The following is a 24923-nucleotide window of genomic DNA, read 5'->3' as shown; positions in this document are numbered from 1 at the left end:
CTGAGTAATAACCATAAGCAAAATTGCGGTTACCTTCGTAACATGTTAGTTTTTTGAGTTCTAATTTTTTTTTTCTTTTATGATATTAGGGTCAGTCGATCGATTAACTATGAGTAGCAGGATTTTACATTAAGACATATGCTTGACTAAGACTAAGTAGGAGATTGCACTAAAGTAAACTGTTAGAAGCGGAACGGTGATAAAGGTAAACGGAAATACGAAATTGATGGTGAGTTAGAGGCAAACGAAGAGAGAACGGGAGAGGAAAAGAGTCGGGAGTAAAAGTAAACAAAATGAGGTCCACAGAAAAATTAAAATAAAATCTAGATGCAGTGTGTGCCGTGTAAGTGAACAATGACAGTTCCGCTATTCGGCGGAGTGTGTATATTGCGGTAAGCATGTGTGACGCGATCGGATTTGTTACGCGCCGAGATTACGTACTACTCTGCTAGAAGTTTGTGTGATGCTCAGCTTACGCGAAGTGATGTATTTATAGATTCTAATAAAAGAAGTGGGATGTCGTAGAACGGGATACAAGTCAGTCAGTCAGTCAGTAGCATCTCGGCATCCGATTAGATGAAACTGTTTTACTGTGGAGAAAATCGGATTAAAACAATCTACGGATAGCGTTTTAAGTGTAGACTACTTTCAAAGAATGAGTACGATATATGCGATTGGAAAAAAAATTCAGAGACGATTAACGTAAAGCCGTTTCAGTCAGTTTCGAGTGACTGTCGGTCGTTTATAGTTCCGGGTAATGACCGTGATGTGTTGATTGCGATCGGTGAACCAGGCTTTTGATGGAGAACGGCACTAATGCGATAACAAGCCTTGAAGATCCAGAGGGCGAAGCCGTTTTGGAGTTACTTCGCTTCTGGATTCAGAGGGTAGCTGTACCGATAGTAGTCTTTATCGGTGTCGTCGGTAATTCAGTGACGGTTGTTGTGTTGACCAGACGTCGGATGTCGTCTTCTACAAATACATACCTTACCGCCCTCGCCGTCGCCGATCTCCTGTACCTCCTTTTCACCTACTACTTATCATTCGTTCATTTACCGTTTCTGAATGATGAAACCTATTACTGGTACTGGCTCTACTTACCGTTTAATTTGTGGTTTACAGACGCAATGAGTAAGTATAATTTGTATTTTTAACTAATTTGTTTTACAGCCGAAAGCCGTTTAATTATTCTCGCATTTAGATTATTTAAATGTTTTTTTAGAATGGATGTCAATGCAAACTGTCTCTTAATTTAATAACACTGAGCCCTTTCATCTGGATGGGTTCAGCATTCATTAGTTACGATGTAGCCCTTAGTTCAACATAAGTTATAAATGGAAAGACAAGAATGAAAATTAAGTACCAAAAACTTGTTTTTATTAATTTTTTTTTTAATGAAATGTTTTAACATTTTTTAGTAGGTTCTTATAGGCAAAAATATCTATGGTGTGTTTTCGGACGTGTAAATGTAAAGATTTATTAGGAAAATATGTATTATTTGCCTTTGTGTCCTGAGACGCGCATTTACAGATATGTTTAAACGAGGAAGACGAGATAAATAATGCTTCAAATAAAAACCGGTCATATCATTGCCGGTTACGGCTCATCCCAGGTTTTGCTAACGGTGAGTTTAATCCTTTTTAAATATTTTTTAAGGAATTATGAAATTTACCTACGCTTATCGCCTTATTTTTTTCATAAAAGCAAGTTCTTTCGATTAGCACTTTTAAAGACATTTATTACTTTACACATTAGATGTAAAATGTGTGTAAATGTAAACATCGAAACATTACTACTCGAATACAAGTATTGAAGAATAAGTGTCTCTATCCGAGATCAAAAGTATATTAGGAAAGTTATAAGAAAGCTTACTTTTAATTTCTGTATTTTTAGATAGCTATTTTCGCGACCTGTGCTATTTTAAATATTATACAATTTTTAGTTTTCTGGTGACGACGTTTATTATATTTTAAATCATTTCTATTAAAAAAAATATAAATTTAATATATTTAAAAATAATATATTTAATAATCACAATAGTGAAAAAATGGTACTAATTTCTTAATTGAATTTTTCGGAAGAAAAATACTGGAAATAGCTACGTTCGTATTATAAAATATTTAAAGTAGTTGTTTTTCAAAGATACTTGAAAAATAAAAAGAGTTAAAAACAGAAACATTTTACTTCATTATTCGTCTTTTGTTTAAGATTACAGTTAATTAAGTTATAATCAGGAATCAAATCCAAGGATAAATCTGATATAATATATTCATCTGTGAATAATCGCTACTCGGTATTGTTCGTATATAATAAAATATTCTTTAGCTATAACTAATAACGTATTGGAAATATACATTTTAATTTGTTGTTTTCTTTCCTAAAATATTTTTTTGTAATCATATGCATAAATAATAAGTCGTCGAATAGTTAAACAAGGCACTTGGGCGCCGCTGTTCAGTATCGAGTGTAATTCAACCTTGACTTTTTGTCACACACCGATCTTCTCTGGTTATAGAGTATTTAAATTAATTTTTTTCTAGAAAATTGTCAATTACTGCAAAGCCAGGATGATAAAATAAATATGCGGGCAAGTTTACTACAGTAGTCGTTTATAATTCTTTTCTTCAAATATAAGTACACTATTTATTGCCGACGATATTTTCTTATTTAGTTTTTGTCACATTTTGTTGGTAAAACGTATTGCTATTTTATAAACTTAATTGTACATTTAAATTAATTATTACTACTAATAGTATTAATATATTTTTTAAACAATATATCGATTAACTACGACAGCAGTAAAAGAATTTACTAGCTCGGTGGTACTAAGGGATTAAATTAACTTAAAGCAGAATTTCACAACCACGCTCAGAACCGATAACTTCGTATTTACCAAATAAATATTTAAATTTTATTATTCATTCTAGGACTTTTTATCATTTATTTATTACTTTTTTAATTCAGGATTAAGATGTTTTATCGCGTATTTTAGCAGTTCGGTATGAATAAATCTTTTTATTATACGGTGAATTAGGTGCATCAGCGTAAACGTAAAATGTAGGCCTATCATTTGTTACCTCCATCTGTATTATTTATTCAGCTTCTTTATATTGTTCTCTGCAACGTATAACAACTGTATTGTGTAATTATATTAAACATACTTTTCCATTGTAAAATATGAACAATATAACCGTTAAATACAGTTAAAACTCTATTATTTTCCTTTGTATAAATTATAGCTTAGGTTTTTTTTATATAACGTTTAGCCTCTTGAGAGAGCGTTAAGAATTTGGTCAGCCCTTCTTCCGAATACTGTTTAACAAAAGTTAAGTTTTTTATTAAAACTGACAAACATATAATATTAATAAATTTTATTGTAAACTTAAAAAAAAATAAGTTTTTATTGAACTACACTGATCACTTATTTTGTTCAAAATTAATGCATTTGCATTATAACTACGATACTTTTTAATAAAGTATCGTACTTAATAAGTATCTTTTAATAAAGATCACTACTTAATGTAGTGATCTTTATAAATATTTATATGCAGTTTTCCACTAGATGTCATAAGTGGCATTTATTTTCATTGGTTCCTAAGTTATAACCAGTTACAACCTGTACTTTTTAAAACGTTTCGATTGCTCTCAAAATCACAATCTGGAATTGTACTTTCTACGTTTATATTTTACGGTAAAATATTCTCTTACGATAAACATGATATTCATGAGAATTTGCTTTAATGGAGAAAGGAATTTTGAAGATTCTCAAAATTTCTTGAGAATGTTTGGAAATCGTTGAAATCTCTTTACTTATTTTATTACAAGGTGTGAATAATGAAATGACGAATATAATTAAGATATTACTGTAAACTTACTGATGTATACTACTGTAAACTTCAGTGACATCGATCTGTAAACTTCAATTTTCGAAGTTAAGAAATATTTCTTTGTGGATATTAAAATAATGGTCTTATAGAAGAGTAATTCGGTTTTAATTCGATTGAATCGGAGAAATGAATATAAGTTTTCGATCGTTTTAAAGATCTTTTTTAAATAAAATCCCTTCTTCCTTTCTGCGTCATTACTTTTGCTGCTGTACTTTTTAAAACGTTTCGATTGCTCTCAAAATCACCCTCTCGAACTGTACTTTCTTATTATAAAAATAAAAACGTGCGCATTCTTCTCGGAACGGGTAAGGCTAATACGCAGAAAGTAATTGTGTACGATGACAATTCCAGTTTAAGCACACAGGCGTGAGAGAGATTTGAACTCGCTCTTATATTTCATATTATAAAATAAGTTCTTAAAAAAATTTTTTTTTTTTATTATTATTATTGAAAAATAATATAAATAAAAAAGTAATAAACCCTGTAAATACTCCTTAAACCTGATAAGGTAGGCTGTGCTATTAGACAATTAAGCTGTTTGTTCAATTAAAATAAAAACAAAATAATTAGTACTCTAGCAAGCCTTACACGGTCGGAAATATATACTCAAGGGTGGGTATACATAGGTACATAAATAATTACTTTTTACTTTCTTGTACGAAGTAAGTGAAGTATTGTGATCGCGAAAAATGTCGGGTTTCCAGATTTCAAAGGGAATATCCATTTTGACCATCCATGAATCCATTTTGACTAGTTCCGGCGTGACGTCTGTACGTACGTATGCATCCCGCATAACTCAAAAACGATCAGCCGTAGGATGTTAAAATTTTGGATTTTGTACTGTTGTAACATCTAGTTGTGCACCTCTCCTTTTGATTGCAATCGTCTGAACCAAAAGTGTCCAAAAAAGCCCAAAGTCCAAAAAGATTTGGATTTTGGACTTTTTCTTAACTGCAGTAATAAGCCCTCACTGAGAGGTTTTCCACTACATATCAAAAGTGGCACTTATTTTCATTGGTTCCTAAGTTATAACCAAATAAAATATTTATTAATAAAATATTTGGATCTTACAAGGGTAAGGCACATCGGTTCGAATCGGACTAATAATAATTAGTTAGGTTAAAATTATTAACCTCTCATAAAAAAAAAATATACTTGAATAGTAATTCAATAATTAAACAAAAAACAATATATGTGAAAAAATATCAGTTTTTAATGAAATAAAATTTGATATACTTTTCATTTTAAAAAGAAATGTGTAAATGTAATTTGTTAGGCGTACAAGGAAGTCATGTGTTGTCCATATCAGATTTTTTAGATACGCGTTATATTCGTAAAAAAGGGTTTATTTATCATAAAAAAGGGTTTTTTATAGAATGCAACAACATTACGGAGCATATTTTTTATTTAGTATTTTATATATATCGGTAAGATTATCATTTTCATTAAAATATATTTTCATTTGTTAAGGTATCTTTTTATTCTTAAAAATTTACACCAGTAAGGACTTGTGTGTATTTTTATTATTTTTTTTTTTTGGGGGGGGGGGTTTGCTTTCAAATACGTCATCATATAAATTCCACCTAAACCAGGCATAGTATTTTTTTTTTTTTTTTTTTTTTTTTTTTACATTTCTAATTGAGCGTAATTCATTATATGAGTACAGGATTTTTTCTGCATGTATACTGCATTTCTGTCATCGCGAATTCTTCTCCGGAAAAATGTTTTTTTTCATCTTTTGAATTTTGTTATGAAAAGTTGTATTACAATTATAACAAATATCTTTCACATTTTTCTTAATTTCCTTATCAAAATTATTAATATCTCAAAGTGTTTAAGTTCAGTTATATGATATAAAATTATTAGTCTTACATTCATTAATTATATAAACCAAAATCAGCTAATTAAATAAAAAACAGTTACTATATTTCTACATAATCATACGAAACTAAAATTAGGTCTTAGTCACGAAACATTTTCCAATATTTAATTTACGAAATGAAACAAAAGCTATATGCTTATTATTTTCGCAATAAAGAGTCTTAAACTTAAGTAATTATATAAAGTAATGAAAACTATATTTGTTGGTCAGCTCTTTCCAGTACGTCATCGCGTTTCTCCTTTCATAATTCGCTGGATATTTTACATACCTTACATTCGTTCTCGTTTCGTGGTCCATTCCCATAGCTTTTGTTCAATTTCCTCCTGCGTATCAACTTTGTCCGGTTTATCTGGTTCATTATTCCTTTTCCATATAGCTCCATATGGATTTTATTTCTTTTTCCTTATAATAATTTTTAGTTGTATACAAAACCTAGTCTTGAATTCTTTAATATAGTCTATTACATTAATTTTATTTTGTTTTATTCCCATTTCTAGTCGATCACACGTTCTTAGGTTTTCTTCGTTTCATTGTTTTATACTTACTTTTAGAGTTTTTAAATTTAACTATAATGTTAAGTATTTAATGTATGTTTACTTTTTCAAATTCTTGGCTGTATGGATATATCCGACATCATCTTCAACTATCTCTGTATCAATAATACTTTGAATTTTTTTTGATAATATATCACCTATATTCTCTAAGAGATTTGGTTAGCTCTTCTTCCGAATATTGTTTAACAAAAGTTAATTGTTTTATTAAAACTAACAAAAGTATAATATAAATAATTTTTATTTTAAATTTAAAAAAAAAATCAGTTTTTATGGAAATACACTGATAAGTTATGTAGCACAAAATTAATGTATTTGCATTATAACTACGATAATTTATTAAGTAGGATTTTTTTAAATACATTTCAAAATACGTTTTTTATATACATTTAATCTCACTTATATGATATTACGAAATTATATGAATTAAATTTTGGTTTGCCCAAGCCGGATCGCACCAAAATCGGCATCACTGCCTTGCGGTACGAAGAGAGATCTTCAAACGCTGTTTAAGGAGACCATGCCGTAATATTGGCAGTGGACCTCGGAATATGATTACACCGACTTGCTTTGGCAGGGATAAAGTTGGTGAAAATATGACACCTGGGAGGCCGATGCAAAACCCAACTGAGTTTCTGCTAAAAACCAAAAGTGAGACAAGGATTGAATGCTGGAATATGAGGACATTGTATGCACTGGGGAACTTGCAGCAGAGACGGTGTAAGTATACAGGCGTGAGGTTCACAGGATAGACTTGCTTGGAGCAAAACAAGATGGACTGGTTGTGTAAGGATCAGTTTATCCTCTGGGGAAACCGTGTTATGCTCTAAATGAACTAATGAGAATGCAGAGCATATGTATGGAGTTGCTTTCAAGATGACAGAGAGAGTCGGAGGCGCAGTAATAATCTGGGAAACAGCGATTGAAAGAATTATAAAAGAGAGGTTAAAATCAAAATTTAGAAATTTTTCTGTAATTAATGTATATGCCTCTGCAAATGAAAATTAGGCAGATGCAAAAAATTAATTTTACGACCAGGTACAGATTGTAATTTATAATATTGCACTCAAGGATATTTTAATTGTATTGGGTGACCCAATTTGCCAATAAAATCATTTAATGCCAAATTGGGTAGCAGGAATAACTGTAATAAAAGGATTATGAGTAAAAATTGACTATAATAAAATGATTATGGGTAGGCATGGAATTGGGGAACAGATTGCAAATGGAGGGATGTTTGAGGAGTTTTGTAACTGGAATAATCTGGTCATTGGGGGACGATTTTCCACAAATAAGAATATATATAAGGAGACTTGGAATGTACCAGATGGTAGGACTCGCAACCAGCTTGACCACTTTACTGTATCAAGAGGATGGTGGAGGATCATGAGGGATATGAGAGGGTATAGAGGGGCTGATGTGGGGTCTGATCATACGTTGTTGAGAGCAACTTTGCAGATGAAGATTAGTAGAAGGGAAACAGTAGACTTTTTAGGAAGAAGTACAATGTAGAAAGAGTCAAGGGTCCTCTTGAAGGGTTTTAATAAGGAATTAAGCTGATTTCAGAGAGAAGAGGAGTTGTAATGACCAAGCAATAACATTACGAATTATCATTGAGCAGTCAATAGACTGGAGAAGTAGGCTGCACTTGCTCTTTGTTGACTTTGAGAAGGCCTTTGATAGAGTAAACCAAGATTTTTGTGGATGTTATTGACAGGGTATGGAATGCCAGAGAAAATGTGTGAATGTTGAGAGTACTGTACAGGGATTTTGCAGTGAGAGTGTGGCATGAGGGAACTTGTCAGAGAGTTTCAAATGCATTGGTGGGGTGAAGCAGGGATGTTTATTGTTTGGTATACTGTTTCTCATTATCATGGATCCTACGATGAAGAGAGTACCAGGGGAAGAACTGTTATCACTTGGAGAGTTTTTGAACAGCTTGGGGATCTAGACTTTGTGGGTGATATATGCTTGATATCAGCATCAAGACCATGATGACAACAAATAGCAGATAAGCTTAGTGCAGAGGCCAGGAAGATAGGATTGAGAATATATAGGGCACAAGAATATAAATATATTCTTATATATAGAATATAAAGTACACAAGAGTGTATTATAAGGAAAGGATACAATAAGAGTTGAGAAGAGGAGGTGGAAGAATTTGTTTAGTTGGGGAGTGTTGTGAACAGGAATGGTGGAGCTAAGGGTGGTGTATGAAGGGAAATAAGTAAAATGGAAATTCAGTATGTTGAATAAGATATGGTGATCAAATAGTTTTTCTGAAAGAAGTAAGATAAGTATTTTCAACTCAAATGTCAAGAGCGTATTGGTGAATCCTGGAAACTGAGCAGAACAATCATAAAAATGTTTCAAGTATGTGTCAATAAGTACTTGAGGAGACCATTGGGAGTGATGCGGTGTGAATTCCTAACAAATAAAGAGGTGTGACACCAATCTAACCAAGTACCCACAGTAATACACATCAAAAGAAGGAAGTGATGTTGGGTCTGCTACACTCTTTGAAGGAGGCTGCTGGAGTGGCTAGGGAAACTCTTCAGTGGACTCCTGCTGGTAGAAGAATGGTTAGTGGGACAAGGAATACTTGAATGTGGACACTGATGGAGGAGTTGAGGGAGAGAGGAAGGACCTGGGAGGAGATCATTCATCTCATCCTCTGAAGTAATGCTTAACTGTGGACTCGGAGGTTAAACAAAAAAAAAAAAAAAAAAACACGATTAGAAAGAAGAATTATTTTAATGCGGTTATTTTTTCTGGATTCTAAATATGTTTTTATGCAGGTTGAAAATAATTTCATTATTTTCATAAAGTTTAATTTCTAGTATCTATATTTGATTTATACACTCTTAACATTTTTATTTGAAGTGAACTTGTAGTCCGTATTTTGTTTTTTTTACAGAATCTGATTTGACAGCGAATTACTTTTGTATTTCTTGGGTCTTATTATCAAAACCTTTCTTTTCTTCGAGTCTCTTATTTCATCTTTTAATTCTTTTTTTTTAATACTGAGGATTTCTTTAAATTCATCTAGATTTTTAATTATTTTAAAATGTTCTCCAAGATATTTAATTTTGTGATGATGTCGATGCATAGTTTCAGATGCCTCTTCTTTTATATCCTTTTGGGGAGTCCTTGTGATTGTATTATCTGCTGTGATGATATTTGCATGTTTTGCCATTTTCAGCAATTATATAGACAATTCCATTTTTTTCTCTTTTATTTGTAGTGGAAATATTTGCAAAATCCTAAACACTTAAATAAACCAAATAGTACCTACCACTACAATTCATGCTTGTTACATAATTACCATCTTTCGGTAATGCTTTACCATAGTTGGGGAATAGTTTCGCTGCACTGGAATGTTATCATTTACAATTGTTGACACTATACAATTTACAGAATATGATTTATAAAAAATCTCAATAACTAATAGCCCGGTTTTGCTGTAAGATTACACAGTATATTTGCTCAATATTATTAATTACTTCGTATTAACCTTTTCCTCTTCGCTCTCTCAAATTCTAAAGGTAGCTAAGGTTTTGTGCTCTTAGCTCATTTAATTTAACCCATCGGGCTGGTCTAGTGGTAAACTCGTCATCGTAAATCAGCTGATTTCGAAGTCGAGAGTTCTAAGGTTCAAACCCTAGTAAAAACAGTTACTTTTAAACGAATTTGAATGCTAGATCAAAGATGCTAGACCAAAGAACACCGGTATCGTGGATACCGGTGTTCTTTGGTACTTGGCTTTCAATTAACCACATATCTGAGGAACGATCGACCTGAGACTATACGAGACTACAGTTCATTTACATTCATATATATCATCCTCATTCATCCTCTGAACTTATACCTTACAGTGGTTACAGAGGCTAAATAGAAAAATAAAGAATAAAAGAAAGCTCATTTAATTTAAAATGCTGCCTGTTTATTATTTCATTTAGTCATTTAGCTTCAGACATTACAGTATAATTAAAGTAATTGTCATTTAATTCAATTATATGGAAAAACCATATTTAGCTGGCAGGAATGATACTTAAATTAAATGTTTGAATAACAGATCAGATGCATTGTAAATTTTAAAACTGAAGAGGTTCCAGCTTTGTCATCTGCAATAATAAAATTATTAAATAAATTTTTACAATGAAAGCAGTTGCATTAAGGTCCTCTTATCGAACTTGATTTGTGTCATGTTGATAATTTTGTCTCCGAATTTATGTGTAAGGTTTAGATTATTTATTTTATCTTGTTTTATTAAACCTTACACATAAATTCGTAGTTAAAGAGGAATTTAATATAAATATAATATTAAACATAATAAAATAAAATACATAACAAAACAAACTGTAATCGACAAGGAAGGTAATGTTTAAAATCCACGATAATGAAGTAAAAGATAACCTAAGAAATAACATAAATTTAATGAATAATACTATGATATTATAAAAAGGAAATCCACAAATAATGATACAATAAATAATACGAATTCCAATATGAAAAACAAAAAAAAAATATTAAAATTAAGTTAATCAATAACAAAGCACATAATATTAAAGCAGATAAGACAGGTACACCCGTCATTATGTGCATAGAACAATATACAGAAAAAACTATGCAATTTATAAAAGATAATAACTTTATAAAAATCAAAAATTCTATAACAAATTAAAAAATACATTAATACGTACGCCCCTAAGCTTTACCTAAAATACGTAAAACGGTCTTATACCAATACGTAAACGGTCTAATACCAATAACACCGTTAATTGATTTACTCTTTCACCAACATACTTTTTAAGTAAATTTTTAGCAAATACATTAAAAAATTTAATAAAATTAAACAATACATACACTTTAAAAAATGTTAAAAATATTATAGATCCTTTACGTGAAATTAAAATTAATAATAATACAAAAATTATATCTTTAGATGTTTGTATCATGTATTCAAACATAGATAAAAGTAAATCTTTAACAATCATTAAAAAAATATATAGATTTAAATCCACAATATATAAACGAATTAATCGATACGATTAAATTATGTGGCGAATGTAGTTTTTTCACTTTAATAATAAATTTTGAAAACAACCATTTGGTTTAGCAATGGGTGAACCTTTATTGGCAATTATTTAAGAAATACTCGCATACCTGTAATTTTTAGAAGAAAATCTTGACCCAATATGACACTATTTTAAACAAAAGTTATGTTGATATCATTATAATATTTAATGAAAACGATTCAAATGAATCCGATACAATAAATTGAATAAAATTGATAACAGAATTCACAATGGAAACAGAAAATAAGAATTGTTTAAATTTTTTAGACTTAAAAATATACAAAAATAAAATAAATAATAAAATAAAATTAGAAATATTTCGTAAACCTTCTTCAAACAATTAACTAAACTACAATTAATTTCATCCATGATGACTGTTTTTCCAAGATGGCTGTTTTTAATGCACAATAAAGTTTCTTTAAATAAAGAAATTAAAATAATTAAAAATATTGCCCATACAAATGGATATAATACTAATACAGTAAATAAGTAAATAAGTTATATAAAAGAATAAATAATAAAATTAATGCTTAAAAATACAAAATTATTACCAAAAGAAACTGAAAAATTATATATAAAAAATTAATACACGCCATATTGTCAAAAATGGAAAAAATTTATAAAAAAAATTGCAAACACCGGCTTATATTACAAATCATACATTTATTAAATATAATAGTAATAATTATAATAAAACATTAAATAACATTGCTTCTAACTTTAATAAACAAGATGTATATAGTCTAAGTTGTAAAGATTATGATATGATATATACGAGTATATCGGTATGACCAACTGTAAATTTTTCATACGTGCAAAAGAACACAAAATTAGTATTAAAAATAACAAACCCAAAAATTCTAATTTTGCTAAACATATCTTAGATAATGGTCAAACATACAATCAAAATACTTCCTATAATCCTATAATTATAATAATAATCCTGTTGTTATTATAATTATTATAATCCTATAATTATTATCCTATCATTTTCTATAATTATTTTAATACATATAAGTTAGAAAAATTTCACGTATATAATAACCATAAAAATTTAATTAATGAACAAAAATTGTTTAAAGAAGTTAAATTATTTAATATCATATTCAATAAAATGGTCTCCTTTAATTCTATTTTATTCCACCAGAATTCACTATATTGTCTTCAGTATACTGTTGACATTCAAACAGTCATGAATGTTACTCATTTTAATTTTTGACTTTTAATATTTTTAATCTCCTGATGATGGTTTGAAAAAACCGAAAGATCTTGAGAACATATATCTTTTTTGCTGGTAAGGTGGTTAATAAATTTTTAATTTAATATATATATTTACACGAACAAAATATACACGAACAGAAATGCTGATAAATATTAAAAATGAAAATTGTTTGTTAAATAAATAAAAAATATGTAAAGTTAAAATTCTCAATTTCAAAGGGCAAAGTAAAAAAGTCTCAAAGTCAGCTGAAAGGTTGAAATTTTATAATAAATCGTGATGTATATAAGTAACGCACTGCGTAACTAAAATCTTAAAAATTGATAAATAATTATAAATGTTTATCTCAGAGTAAGTATTATTAGTCAATAGTTATCTAATATTTAGTAAATTGAAATTTTTTAAGTTCTGTAAAATCAGTGCTATGCAGGACAGCAGATAAGATACGAAACTGTAAATAGATTTCGCGCTGTCGAAATAATACCTTTAATTTTGTTTCATCCTTAAAATATAATTAGTTTTTCCTTTATCCTTTTTAGCAGTTAAAATAAAAATACTCATACCGAAAATGTCTATATTAAAATGATCAACAAAAGAAAAAGCTATCAATCAAGATGTTGCGACATGTAAACTGCAGTTCAATACTCTTACCACTGAAAAAAGGCCTTTATTAAGAGAAGAAGTAAACAACACCTTTCATTTAAATTAATTACAGAGTAATGATAATAATGCCCTGAGGTAAATCATTACCATCTCCGAAACATACCCTCTACATTCCAAGTTCAGTTGGTAACAGCTAGCTGTTCATAAGTACAAAACATATAGCTGGCTAAGGAAGCTTGGAGTGCTTTTCCTCGGAAATGCGATAATTTTTTGTAAATGGTCCCGACCTGAATTTCAACTTCAGTTCAGTACACGGACAAGATTTCTCAGCTTCACTTGCAGATCATGTATAATAAGGAAGGATGTTGAAACAAGTGTAACAGAGACCCTTCCGTTGTCCATGCTCGCCACGATGGTAAGCATAAAATTAGGTGCTCTTGGGTCAATGCATGGGAACCCAGAAAGCTTCGGTAAGTAGGGACCTGGAGTCCAGTGACTGCGCATCCGCTTTCTGCCATGTTGTATGCCGGTTCCACTGCAGTTCCAAATGGAGTGCCAACTGTAGTGCTGGATGGAGGTCCTCTAGGGTTGATAGCCCTGAAATGGAAAAGGTGTACGTCGGCGGGTAGACTTGATGCAGAAGGGATTAATTTTTCATGCATGCTTATGAAAAATGAATCGCGACAGATGTTCATGTAAACACCCTCGTTTAGAATTAACCGATTCGCCAGAATCGAAACGGAAAAGAAGTAAAGACTCAGAGTGAATTAGAAATGAACTTAGAAGTCAACGGCAGAGATTTGTCAGTAGTAGTGCACCCAGAACCAGGTATTTTATAATTACAAGAAAAAGTGAAATTAACTATAAAAACTTCTTTAAAATGAGTCTATTTTGGATTGCCCGGGAGATTACCAGCTTTGTTGGTAATCTTGTCAAAGAATACGTAAGAAATTTAACGGTCTGAACGTCGAAACTGTGAATGACGGCGAAACGCAGAAAACTTTAGCGTTAAAGAAGATTGGTAAGTTCCTCCTGCTTGTTCAACCGCATAACACCCTTAATTCATTGAAAGGGATTGCTTGTTTCGATCTGCCTAATTGTGAAGAATACTTCGGCTGATTGAAGCCGAAGACTGAGCGTGAGTAGAAATGATAAGGTCTTTCTTCTGCTTCTCATGTGCTCACATTCAACATAGCTTCTTTGCCCGAGAAGATGCTGGCATACATAGTCTTGACATAAGAGCTATCTTGGCGCAACCTATGCGATTTTTTAAATGCTAACCCTTTTTATACATTGCAATCAGATGAGAAAGACAACAGATCAGCAAGTATGTGAAGGTAGTCATGAAGGCTAGCCGAGCAGAGATCCCCCTGTAGAGAGGCGTGCACCAATTTAAAGGATAACGCAATTGCTTCCATAAATTGTCCGATCTATAAAATGGAAACTGAGATTCGGGAGGTGAAAACACTGCAAATGGCCAGCTATCCTGAAGCAAGGAAAATCGTTAGCATCCGAACACCTCCTTTTAGTTCGTGGAAATTCACGACTACAGCTAGAAAGCAGAGCGCAGGCGGCTTTGTCAACCGCCGAAGGCTGGATGGACATACAAAATTTAAAGATTTCTGTGCCCAAGACGAAGTTTATGCTTCTGAAGGGCGCAGACAAATTATCATGCAGTCGAAACCCCCACATTAATTATAAAGGCTGTGTAATCAGCCGAGTAAGGGTTCATAAGTACCTAGGTGTTTTAGTTGATGACAAGTTGCTTTTTAGCAACCACATTAAACAAGTTGTTGCGGCGGACGCTGTCTCTGTGATGCACAAACTTAGAAGGATTGCTCGGAAAGACTACGGGCTGTCTGGTCGCCAAATGTACTTGGTGTACCGAGGTGTCTTCGAGAGTATGATCGCATACGCGGCGCCAGTTTGGGCGCACAGGTTGGATAGAAATAGAGCACTGCTTCTAAATTTAAGGAGTAGCCAGCGCAGAGCCTTAATTGTATGCACTGGTGTTTTTAAAACAACCTCCTACGAGGCTACTACCGTATTGGGAAAGGTTCTCCCAACTGATTTAGAGGTGAAAATTCGGGCATCTATGTGGAAATTGCGATCGGGAGGCCGAGATATTTGGGATACGGTTTCGAGCCGGGTCAGTACCGGAGCGGAACGGCGATCACAATGCCGTTGGATCAACGGCTGGATCGTTCAGTTGACCATCTCCCGCCTACGGAAGAGGCTGCAGAGCCTCGCGATGGATGTATGCGATGGAATGGCACACCACGACTAAGGCAAGATCCTTGTATAAATTTATACAGAACCTGGTGGGAAGGTATGCGTCAAGCTCGTTTTTAAGGGGCAAGGGTGCCCAGGTGCTCACCAACGATGTGAATTTGATGCAATATCTGTTCACGTTTCGCCTAGCGGCTGATGAGTTGTGTGTCTGCGGGGAGGTCCAGTCGAACGAATATCTAATGTTCGACTGCCCTGCTCTTGGGGGGGGGGGGGGCAGTGACCGGGCCACCCTGGAACTTAGAGGTCAGGAGGAAAACTGGCCGCTCATAAACGGCGAGTCAACGTGGCGTGAGCCGCATTGTCGGACCGTGTGGGAGTTCCTCGATGAGGTTGCGATGTTCAACCGTCATCGTTAGATTGTTTAATTTAAATGGGATTTATTGATTCCTGTAGCGTGTCTGTGGGAAGTCTTCCTTGAAATAATGGCTGCCATCAGCCAGTAATAAGCTCCAAGCGCTTTAAATGGTGGACAGGCACTAGCTGGCAAACAGCGACCGAGGTGTGGCGGTTTAAATTGCCGTCTTTTTAACTTATAACTTTTTTAGTTTTAAATTGTAACAAGGGGTGCGCCTCCCCGATCTAGTTTTAATGTGACAAGTGAGCGGTAGGGACACATAGCGGGTGCTGTACGGCACCCAGCTTAACCGCTCACGCAAGATAGGAGCTCACTAGGAGCATTAGGAATAACGAGGTCGCAAATCTGTTTTTGAGGCACAGTAGCCGTTATTTGGCACGGAACATTTGGTCTATGCTCTAGGGCGACCGAATGGGGTGGTGGCGGGAGAGATGCCAGTTAACCAATACTGCAAATGGCCAGCTATCCTGAAGCAAGGAAAATCGTTAGCATCCGAACACCTCCATCTACTGACCTATGCAGAAACAACTGTCTCACTTCCCAAATAGATGTCTCGCTTACCAAACCAGAGATACCACCCAAAACAACACGACGGGATTGCTTCTCCCCTGTCCGAGGAGGAAGTTGGAACAATCCCTGGATTGGGTGAGTGTCATATTCCTGAAACAGTGTCTATTCAAAGCGCTGATCCGTACCCGTCCTCGTTCATCGCTTTCATGGTATCCGACTCGAAGGCTGGAAGCTATACGGGCGACGATGATGATGTATTGATGAATCTGTATTAGGCAATGATACAGTAATTAAAAGAGAAAAGAAAAAAGGGGTTGGCTAAAAAGCAAACTTAGGCACTAACTCTTATCAAAAAACGAGAGTCGATTTTTTTGTGGAACATCAATGGATGTTTGTTAAACATCCTTGAGGTCTAACAATTGGTACATGATGCCCTATTTGTATATGTCTGGAAGAAATACATACTTGCCAAGATAAAAATCTTAAATTAAGAATCTATAATCTAGCGGGGAGATCAACCCCAGATATGTCCGTTACAGATTACTATTACAGCATACACTTGCCAAACTTTGATTGAAAGAAGGATGACATAATGCGAATTATTGTCCAGTTTGCCCATTTGTACTATTAATGCGTGTCAAAAATGTTTATTTTAATGAACTTAGTTAAAGTTTTTTTGTATTTAGTTAGATTTATTTAGTACAGAATGTTAATTTTGTACTTGAGATTTTGTGCAGTAGGCTATTGCTATGATTTGTTGTAAGTTCAAAAATCATAGCCGTTCACAGCCGTTGAAAATCATATTTGTTAATAGTATGTAACTGAATTATAAATGAATAGCTGGGGAGTTATTTCCATGAGTTCCCCTATGAGTATGTAATTAATATTGTCGGTGTGAGTAATTCGGCTCCAATGTACTAAAAAAACTTTGAAAAAGAAAATTATTTGTCAGAAAATTTTATTAAATGTATGTTTTATAGTTGTATTTGTGTTTTGCAATAATTTAATTTTTTTACTTATATGAGAGCTCTTAATTAGTAGTAACTTAGGTAGTCGTTAGGTTTTCGTGAAATAAAATAAGAAAAAACTAGTATTTACAAAAAAATAATAAATGCTTTCTGAACAACTTATTCTTGCTTAAATTGAGTAATGAAATTGCACAACTTGTCTGGTCAAAAAATTAGCAAAAATAATTAAAATAAACTTTGAATATGGATAATTTTATAATGATATCACTAAATTGTTATAAACTCTTAGAACATTTCTTTTCAACATCTCGGTAATAAGATCATCGATCTGCGGGTCGTTTCTTTGCAGGTTACACAGTGCGAGTTTGTTAACTGTGTTTTTCTTCTAATTTCAAAAATCGGAGTTGTAGAAATAAATAATTTGTCACGAAATTTATTCCGGTGATCGTGCAACATTACATCTTTTCATTGCGTAGAAATTCCATTAAAGCCATGAATTCTTCATTATTATTAGCATATAGTACCATTTTCAGAGCCCAAAAAATAAAATAACATTTTTTCATGGCATTTTTGTAGAAGGATAGAAAAATATAACCTGAATATCGGCGTTTTTCTTATAATTAATTTTTATAAACCCAAAACCAGTTTAATATTAATTTAAAAGATAAACCCGTCGCCCGCTTATATATTTAATTCTACGGAATATTTTATTCTCAGAAAATAAAAATTGACTTATACTCGTAATAATAAAACTGTTCTTATTCATGTGGAATTTTCCACTTCTCACAGATGTATTTCTTGAGAGAAGTGCAAACAAATTCATTTATAAACACAGATGAAAATCCAATGCCGATTTATGTAATTTAATGTTTCAGAACAGTTGCAAATTACGTACTGAATTGCGAATTATTCATAAGATTAAGTTTTTTGTAATTAATAACGGTTTTTTATTTTAATTATTTTTGCTCTTATTTTACATTAACATTATTTTACATTTCTGGTTGAAATATTTTAAAAGTATATTTGATTCTTTGGACTCTACTGGTAGCGATGATGGCACATTGAACCGTTGTCCGACAGCTATTAAAGAAATATATTTACATTCTTTTTTCAACCATCCGTCCAAATTTATAAATTGTGAAATTTGTTAATCTCGTTATATTGTTTCTATTAAAAAATCAATTTAGGTATGATAACTTCATAATTGTAAGTTATCTGAACAGAAATCATTTAGTTGTTCAAATAGATTTTTACTTTACCGACAATGGCTATATTTATTCTGACAAATATATTGATATTCCTCCACTGATCAGCTATACTGATTCTGCAGCAGTTACAACTGTCACAAATCAACATAATGGAAAATAAGAGAAATATGGTATAGGTCAAAATTTTTGGTGGAGGCTCTTTCAACTCCACGTTTCATGACCCTCTCTAATCGTAAAACCAAAAAATCGATGGAAATTTTTGGAAGAATCTATATATGTACCTAGGGATGTATGTTGACCTAAATTTGTATAAATATCTCCGCACTGCCTGAAATTTGGTTCTAGTATTTCTACATATGAGGCAATGTTGGCGTTACATTTTGAAATTAATCAGAGAAGGGTAGGATATCTGCTGCTATTTTCAGCTTTTTGTGGGACAGTGTAGAAACATGAAATTCGGTGTAGTGGTATATTACATGGATTGCTTACATTTCTGAACTTTTTTCGATCGGACTAAGAAATATAATTAACTTAAATTGTTTTATAATTTTGAATACTCGTTTATTTCTAAAACGAATAATTAAAGTGTCATAAAACTTAGAAAAAATACAGCCTTACCCAAAATTATTGTATTCTAGATTCTGCTTAGTATTTGTAAACCACCTTAATTTAAGCACCAAATTAGGACAAAACACTTCTGTACTCAAAATGTTAATTATATTTAGTTTTAGGCCATTACAGACTAGTGGGTAAGCCGGTATCCAGTTTCACACATTATTAGTTTTCTTCTAATATAAACAGATTTAATATCATTAAAACCAAGTTCAATTTCATTTTGTCATCCGTAAGACATCAGTATTTATATTTCTCTTAAAAATGTTTTTCGCATATTTTGAAATCAATGCCGAAATAAAAATTACGAAAAGGAAGCATTGCTACATTTGGTGTCCTCTATCACCTTCTGAAATATAGCCACAACCTTTAATCAATCGACTCTGTAGAATCAGTTTTCTGAAATCATGTACTAAATTCGTTTTCTAAAATTTTTATTTAATTGCGATTTCCAAAATCGTTTTCTATTTTCTATCGTATAATAGATTTTATCTTTTTTAAGTAATAATAGTAGTCATTAATATTTAAAAGCTCTGTGGCTTATTTAAAATAAAAATCAGCCAATTGCAAGACGGGATAATGATGCAATCGTTTTCCGGTTTTTTTTTTAAAGTCCGAATTTCTTATGGAAATGAGCTACTTCTCATCAACGAAATATGCTAGCAGTAAACTAATCGTACGTATATCTACAAAACCAACTAAGAGACGAAAATTGGCATTGTTTTGTTAAATATATTTTAGTCACTCTATAACTATGTTCTTTGAAATTGTACTTGAACCTTTTTGCAAAAAATTACTTAAAAGTTAAGTTATAAAGAAAACATAAAACAATTATGGAAAAATTAATTATAAAAACATATTATGTCGGCCATTGATAACTAATAATTTTAATTTATTTTCGAAAAGCATGTCAATTAAACATTTAAACAGAATTTAGAAAAATATTTCTAACCGTTCTTCAAATATTTTCTAACAGATTTCTACTAAAAAAAAAGAACATAAATAGAAATGCTTCGGTGTATTTGATGATTTGAACATTTTTATTTATTTTTGTGTAAGAATCAATTCTCAACTTTTTCACACGTTATTTACGGAGATTATGTACGGTTTCAATTTTATAAATTAATAAACATACGCAAAAAATTATTAGGTAACTCTGAAGAAAAGATAAGCAGATTTCATTTTCGCATCACATTATAATTATGGGAAATTTTAGAATCATTCAGATACGATAACTTCATCCCTTAGATTTTAAAAAAAAATAGATTGGAAGAGTTGCAAATGTCATTATTTCTTTAAAAAGCTTCGCCAAAATAATTACCAGAAAGACCCAAATTTTGATGAAGGTAAAAGTACATATTTCAAAACATAAGAAAGATTTATACATTTTTAATCGAAAAAACGTGTAACGTTCAGTTGAAAAAAGGGATTTCTTTTAATCATCTTGCTAGCTATCTATAATGTGTTTGTCAAATACATGAAGCGCGTGCGTGGCACGAAAGTTTCCTTTAAAAAGTAAAGAATCAACCACCTCGCCATTGTAAACATGCGATTGTACCACAAGGAATCGACCACTGGGGCCAGTGTTATACTGTTTATATTCCTCTGATCTACCCGTATAAACAATACTTGCATTAAAAAACGTTCACGTTTCCGTTGTATACCCTTCTATCAGTGAAGTTCATCAGATCTAGTAATGGAATAACAACCCACCGGGTTGGTCGAATGGTGAACGCGTCTTCCCAAATCAGCTGAATTGGAAGTCGAGAGTTCCAACATTCAAGTCCTAGTAAAGTTAGTTATTTTTATACGGATTTGAATACTAGATCGTGGTGCCGGTGTTCTTTGGTGGTTGGGTTTCAATTAACCACACATCTCAGAAATGGTCGAACTGAGACTACACTTCATTTACACTCATACATTTCATCCTCATTTATCCTCTGAAGTATTATCTGAACGATAATTCCTGGAGGCTAAACAGAAAAAGAAAGACAAAGAATTAAATCATATCATAGTTACATCTTATGACATCATATATAGTACTGAACAGTGAGCCTTCATGGACAAGATTAATCATGTCTGTGCAGGTCGAAACATGTAATTGAAAACACAGCTGTGTTGTTTCTATTAAGTACTGGATTTAGGAATGAATTAATTTTGTTCAGTCTTATTGCTGTCTTAAGTTTGTTAACAGTGCAGCGTCATAAAACCTCGAAATTTTGTAAATGATGTGATTGCCTTTTGTTATGTATGTGCTGAGTTTACCGTAAGATCAAATAGAAAAAACATTACACCTTTAATTAAAAAAGCATGTCATTTGTAATTTCAATGTAAAATTAGTGATCAGGATAAGATGTGGGCTCCTCATATACTACGCACTAATTATTCTGTATATTTTAGAGGATGACTGAAAGGTACACGGAAGGCTTTGCCATTTGGTGTAGCTATGGTTTGGCGAGAACCAAAGGATCATGTAACCAACTGTTGCTTTTGTTTAACAAATGTGTCTGGAATTACTAAAAAATGTAAACATACTGTAAAATATATTGCAATCTGCAATCAGGCCTGTACATCACAGTGAAATTATTCCAGTTCCTGAGCCACCTGTTAATGTATGTTTCGAAAGCAGCGATGAAGATTCAGGCAGTACTGAAGAAGACAACGATGATTTTGATTTTGAATTATCTTCCAATAAGCCACATCTTATATCACAAGGTGAATTAAATAACTTTGTTAGGGATTTAAATTTATAAAAAATTCAAGCTGAACTGTTAGGATCAAGAATGCAAGGTTGCAATTTACTTCAAAAAATACAAAAATTTCGGGCTTTCGAAGCCGACAAACAGAAATTTCTCACTACTTTATTGATGAAAAACTTTGGTTTATTGCACAAATACTGACGAGCTTATGTTGCACGTAGAACAAGTTCATAAACCTGATGACTGGCGCCTTTTCATAGATTCGTCCAAGTATAGTTTAAAAGTAGTTCTACTACACAACGGTAACGAATATTCTTCGATACCAATCGCTTATAGTAATAATTTGAACGAGACATACGATGGGATGAAAGACGTTCTTGAAGAAATAAATTATAAAAAACATAGCTGGAACATATGTGGTGATTCGAAAGTTATAGCTATTTTTTTTAGGCATGCATGCATCTGGCTTTTTTCTCAGACAACCTCGGAGACGTAAGTAACGAGCAAAGTAAACATTTCCACTAAGACATTTCGGTGATGGAAAGCCGCTATAAAGGGAAATGGAATGCTAACATGCTAGCCGATTACTGTTGGACATCAATTCGGGATGTGCCTGAGGCTAATTATAATAGAAAAGTATCAGTGAAATCATTCTAACACAGGTATGGCTATGCAAAATTATAAATTTTACAAATTTTAATTATATTTTCCCTTAATTTTTTTTTAAGCTTAATTTATTTAAAACTAAGGGTGATAGAAAAATTATATTTACGGATCTGTAATGTACGCAAAAAAGCAATTCAAGAAATGGTATTACACTTAGAGAAACATTAAAAAATTGTTTTTTGCTATCAGTCTTATTATATTTAATATAATATATATATATATATTATATAATAATAATAATAACTATAATAATTATAACTATTAACTAATTACAGCTATTATAACAAGACAAGACTATTGATGATAATCGATTGAATTTTTAACGATTAAAGCTGATTCCGGTGAACTGTAGTACCATTAGGGAGGGGTATTCGAAGCAGAATATGTAAGTAATATACCTCTAAAAAGACATTATTTATCAAAATTTAGTGAGTTCAGGAATCGAGTTAGATAATTAGTTATCGATGTGGTAAATTGAACTTAACCGTTGCGCAATCCAAAATGACATGGCCATTAACATAACGCGGTTACTAGATCGGACATGATGTTTAGTGTTGTGCAGATATTCTCAAATAATTTAAAAATAAACTATCCGAATTTGTTAATGACTAACAAACTAACTAACTGAAATTCATTTTCGACTTCATTATCTATTTCTTCTGCTTGAAATATTGTATTCTTTTAATAAAATATCTAGCAATATAAAAAAACCTTAGCTTTCAATAAAGTAGCATCTCAATTTTCTCAAGATGAAAACAAGCAAAAATTCTGTCGATGAAATTCAAAGCGTCAACCTTTTATGAAATACTGTAAAGAATCTGTTTATAAATGTGTCGCTCAGCTTCGGAAAAAGGCCAGTTCCTCATGAAATATGTACCAAATTGATGCGAGGTTAGTGTATCATTAAGATAGAAGCCCTAAGTAAGTAGTAAAATGCTACGTGGGGTTCAAACAACTTTCGTACAATATGTAATAAGATGTTGCAGTATTCCTTTTTCGGCCGGTGTAAGAAGAAATGCAATGCTGTTTGTATGAATGTACAACAAATATTGGAGTGCAAGTACAGCCACGCAGCGTTTGTTTTCTTATATATTGTTTAGGGCCATACAAAGAACAGAGCAGCCTACCCATTGATAACGCTAATATGAGTGTTTCTTTCTATATCTACTCCTTTTTTTACGGCAATTTTGATACCAAAGTTTATCTACATTAATATATGCTACCAAAAACGTAACAACTGGAATCGTTACTTTTATTGTTCTGATAATTTTATCGATCCGATAGAGTACTCGTGAATCCATCGTCTTGTATTACACAATCCTTTTATTCTTCTTCTTCTTTTTCCTGCGGTTTTATTTTTCTTCTTTTACCCTCCGGTTACTACCGTTCAGATAATACTTCAGATGAAGATATGTACGAATGTAAATGACTGTCTTGTACAGTCTCAGTTCGACCATTCCTGAGATGTATGGTTAATTGAAACCCAACCACTAAAGAACACCGATATCCACGACCTAGTATTCAAATCCGTGTAAAAATAATTGACTTTACTAGAACTTGAACGCTAGAACTCTCGACTCCAACTCAGTTGAGTTGGGAAGACGCGTTCACCACTAGACCAACCCGGTGGATAAAAATCCTTGTATTCTACATCGGCTTTCTCGTAATACTTAATATTGAAAAATGCTCTTTTTCCAAGGAATATCAACTTTCCAACAGTAATTTTAATACCTTCCATTCAAAAAATATTTATTCTACATTAGTGTTGTATTTGAAAAGCAACACATCCTTTAAAAATACACATTAAAACAAGAGCCGTAGTTTACAATAAAAAAAATATTGAAAGATTTCTGGTCACAAAATATGTACCGTTCATTCAGTTATCTTAAATAATCAACATAAATTTGGTCTGTTAAGAAAATAATAATGAAAGGCTTTCTTTCAATCGTAATGACGAAGATTCATTACCAGTGAAAAACAATGTAAAAATAAATTTACCAACAAAAAATAAATTATTGTTTGTTGTGATAAATCCGTGAGACTAGTGCTAGATACTACGAATTTAGTCATTTTTGGCATAGATTCAAAGGATTTTTAAATAGTTACCGCTTGTATTCTCATATTATATTGTTTTTCTACGACTAGCACTAGATAGGGAATCTTGGAGAGCTGCATCAAACCAGTCAAATGACTGAGACAAAAAAAAAAATTGTTTTTCTGTAACATGCAGTAACCATTCATGTTATTAGTAGTTATGATTCGTCTTATTAAAATTGTAGCAAGACTAAAATAAAAAATAATTCTTCAAAAAGTAATCAATAAATCAAAAATTTTAACTGAAATGAAGATGCATGAAAAGAAAGATAAAGAAAAATAAATTGTTATAGAATTCA

The 24923-nt window shown here is 32.1% G+C and overlaps 1 protein-coding gene across 1 annotated transcript in view; it reads left to right on the top strand.

Moving 5' to 3' along the window:
- Positions 1–328: 328 nt before the first annotated feature.
- LOC142323808 (FMRFamide receptor-like) overlaps positions 329–24923 on the top strand; it is a 78689-nt gene continuing 54094 nt past the window's right edge. Inside the window, exon 1 of the mRNA XM_075364053.1 lies at positions 329–1131. Within this exon, the coding sequence (XP_075220168.1) occupies positions 801–1131 (331 nt within the window). The 5' untranslated portion in view covers positions 329–800. The remainder of the gene's footprint in view (positions 1132–24923) is intronic.

This window comes from Lycorma delicatula, chromosome 1 (genome assembly GCF_047948215.1).
Source record: "Lycorma delicatula isolate Av1 chromosome 1, ASM4794821v1, whole genome shotgun sequence".
NCBI classification, from domain to species: domain Eukaryota; kingdom Metazoa; phylum Arthropoda; class Insecta; order Hemiptera; family Fulgoridae; genus Lycorma; species Lycorma delicatula.
This window is presented reverse-complemented; position numbering and strand designations above follow the sequence as displayed.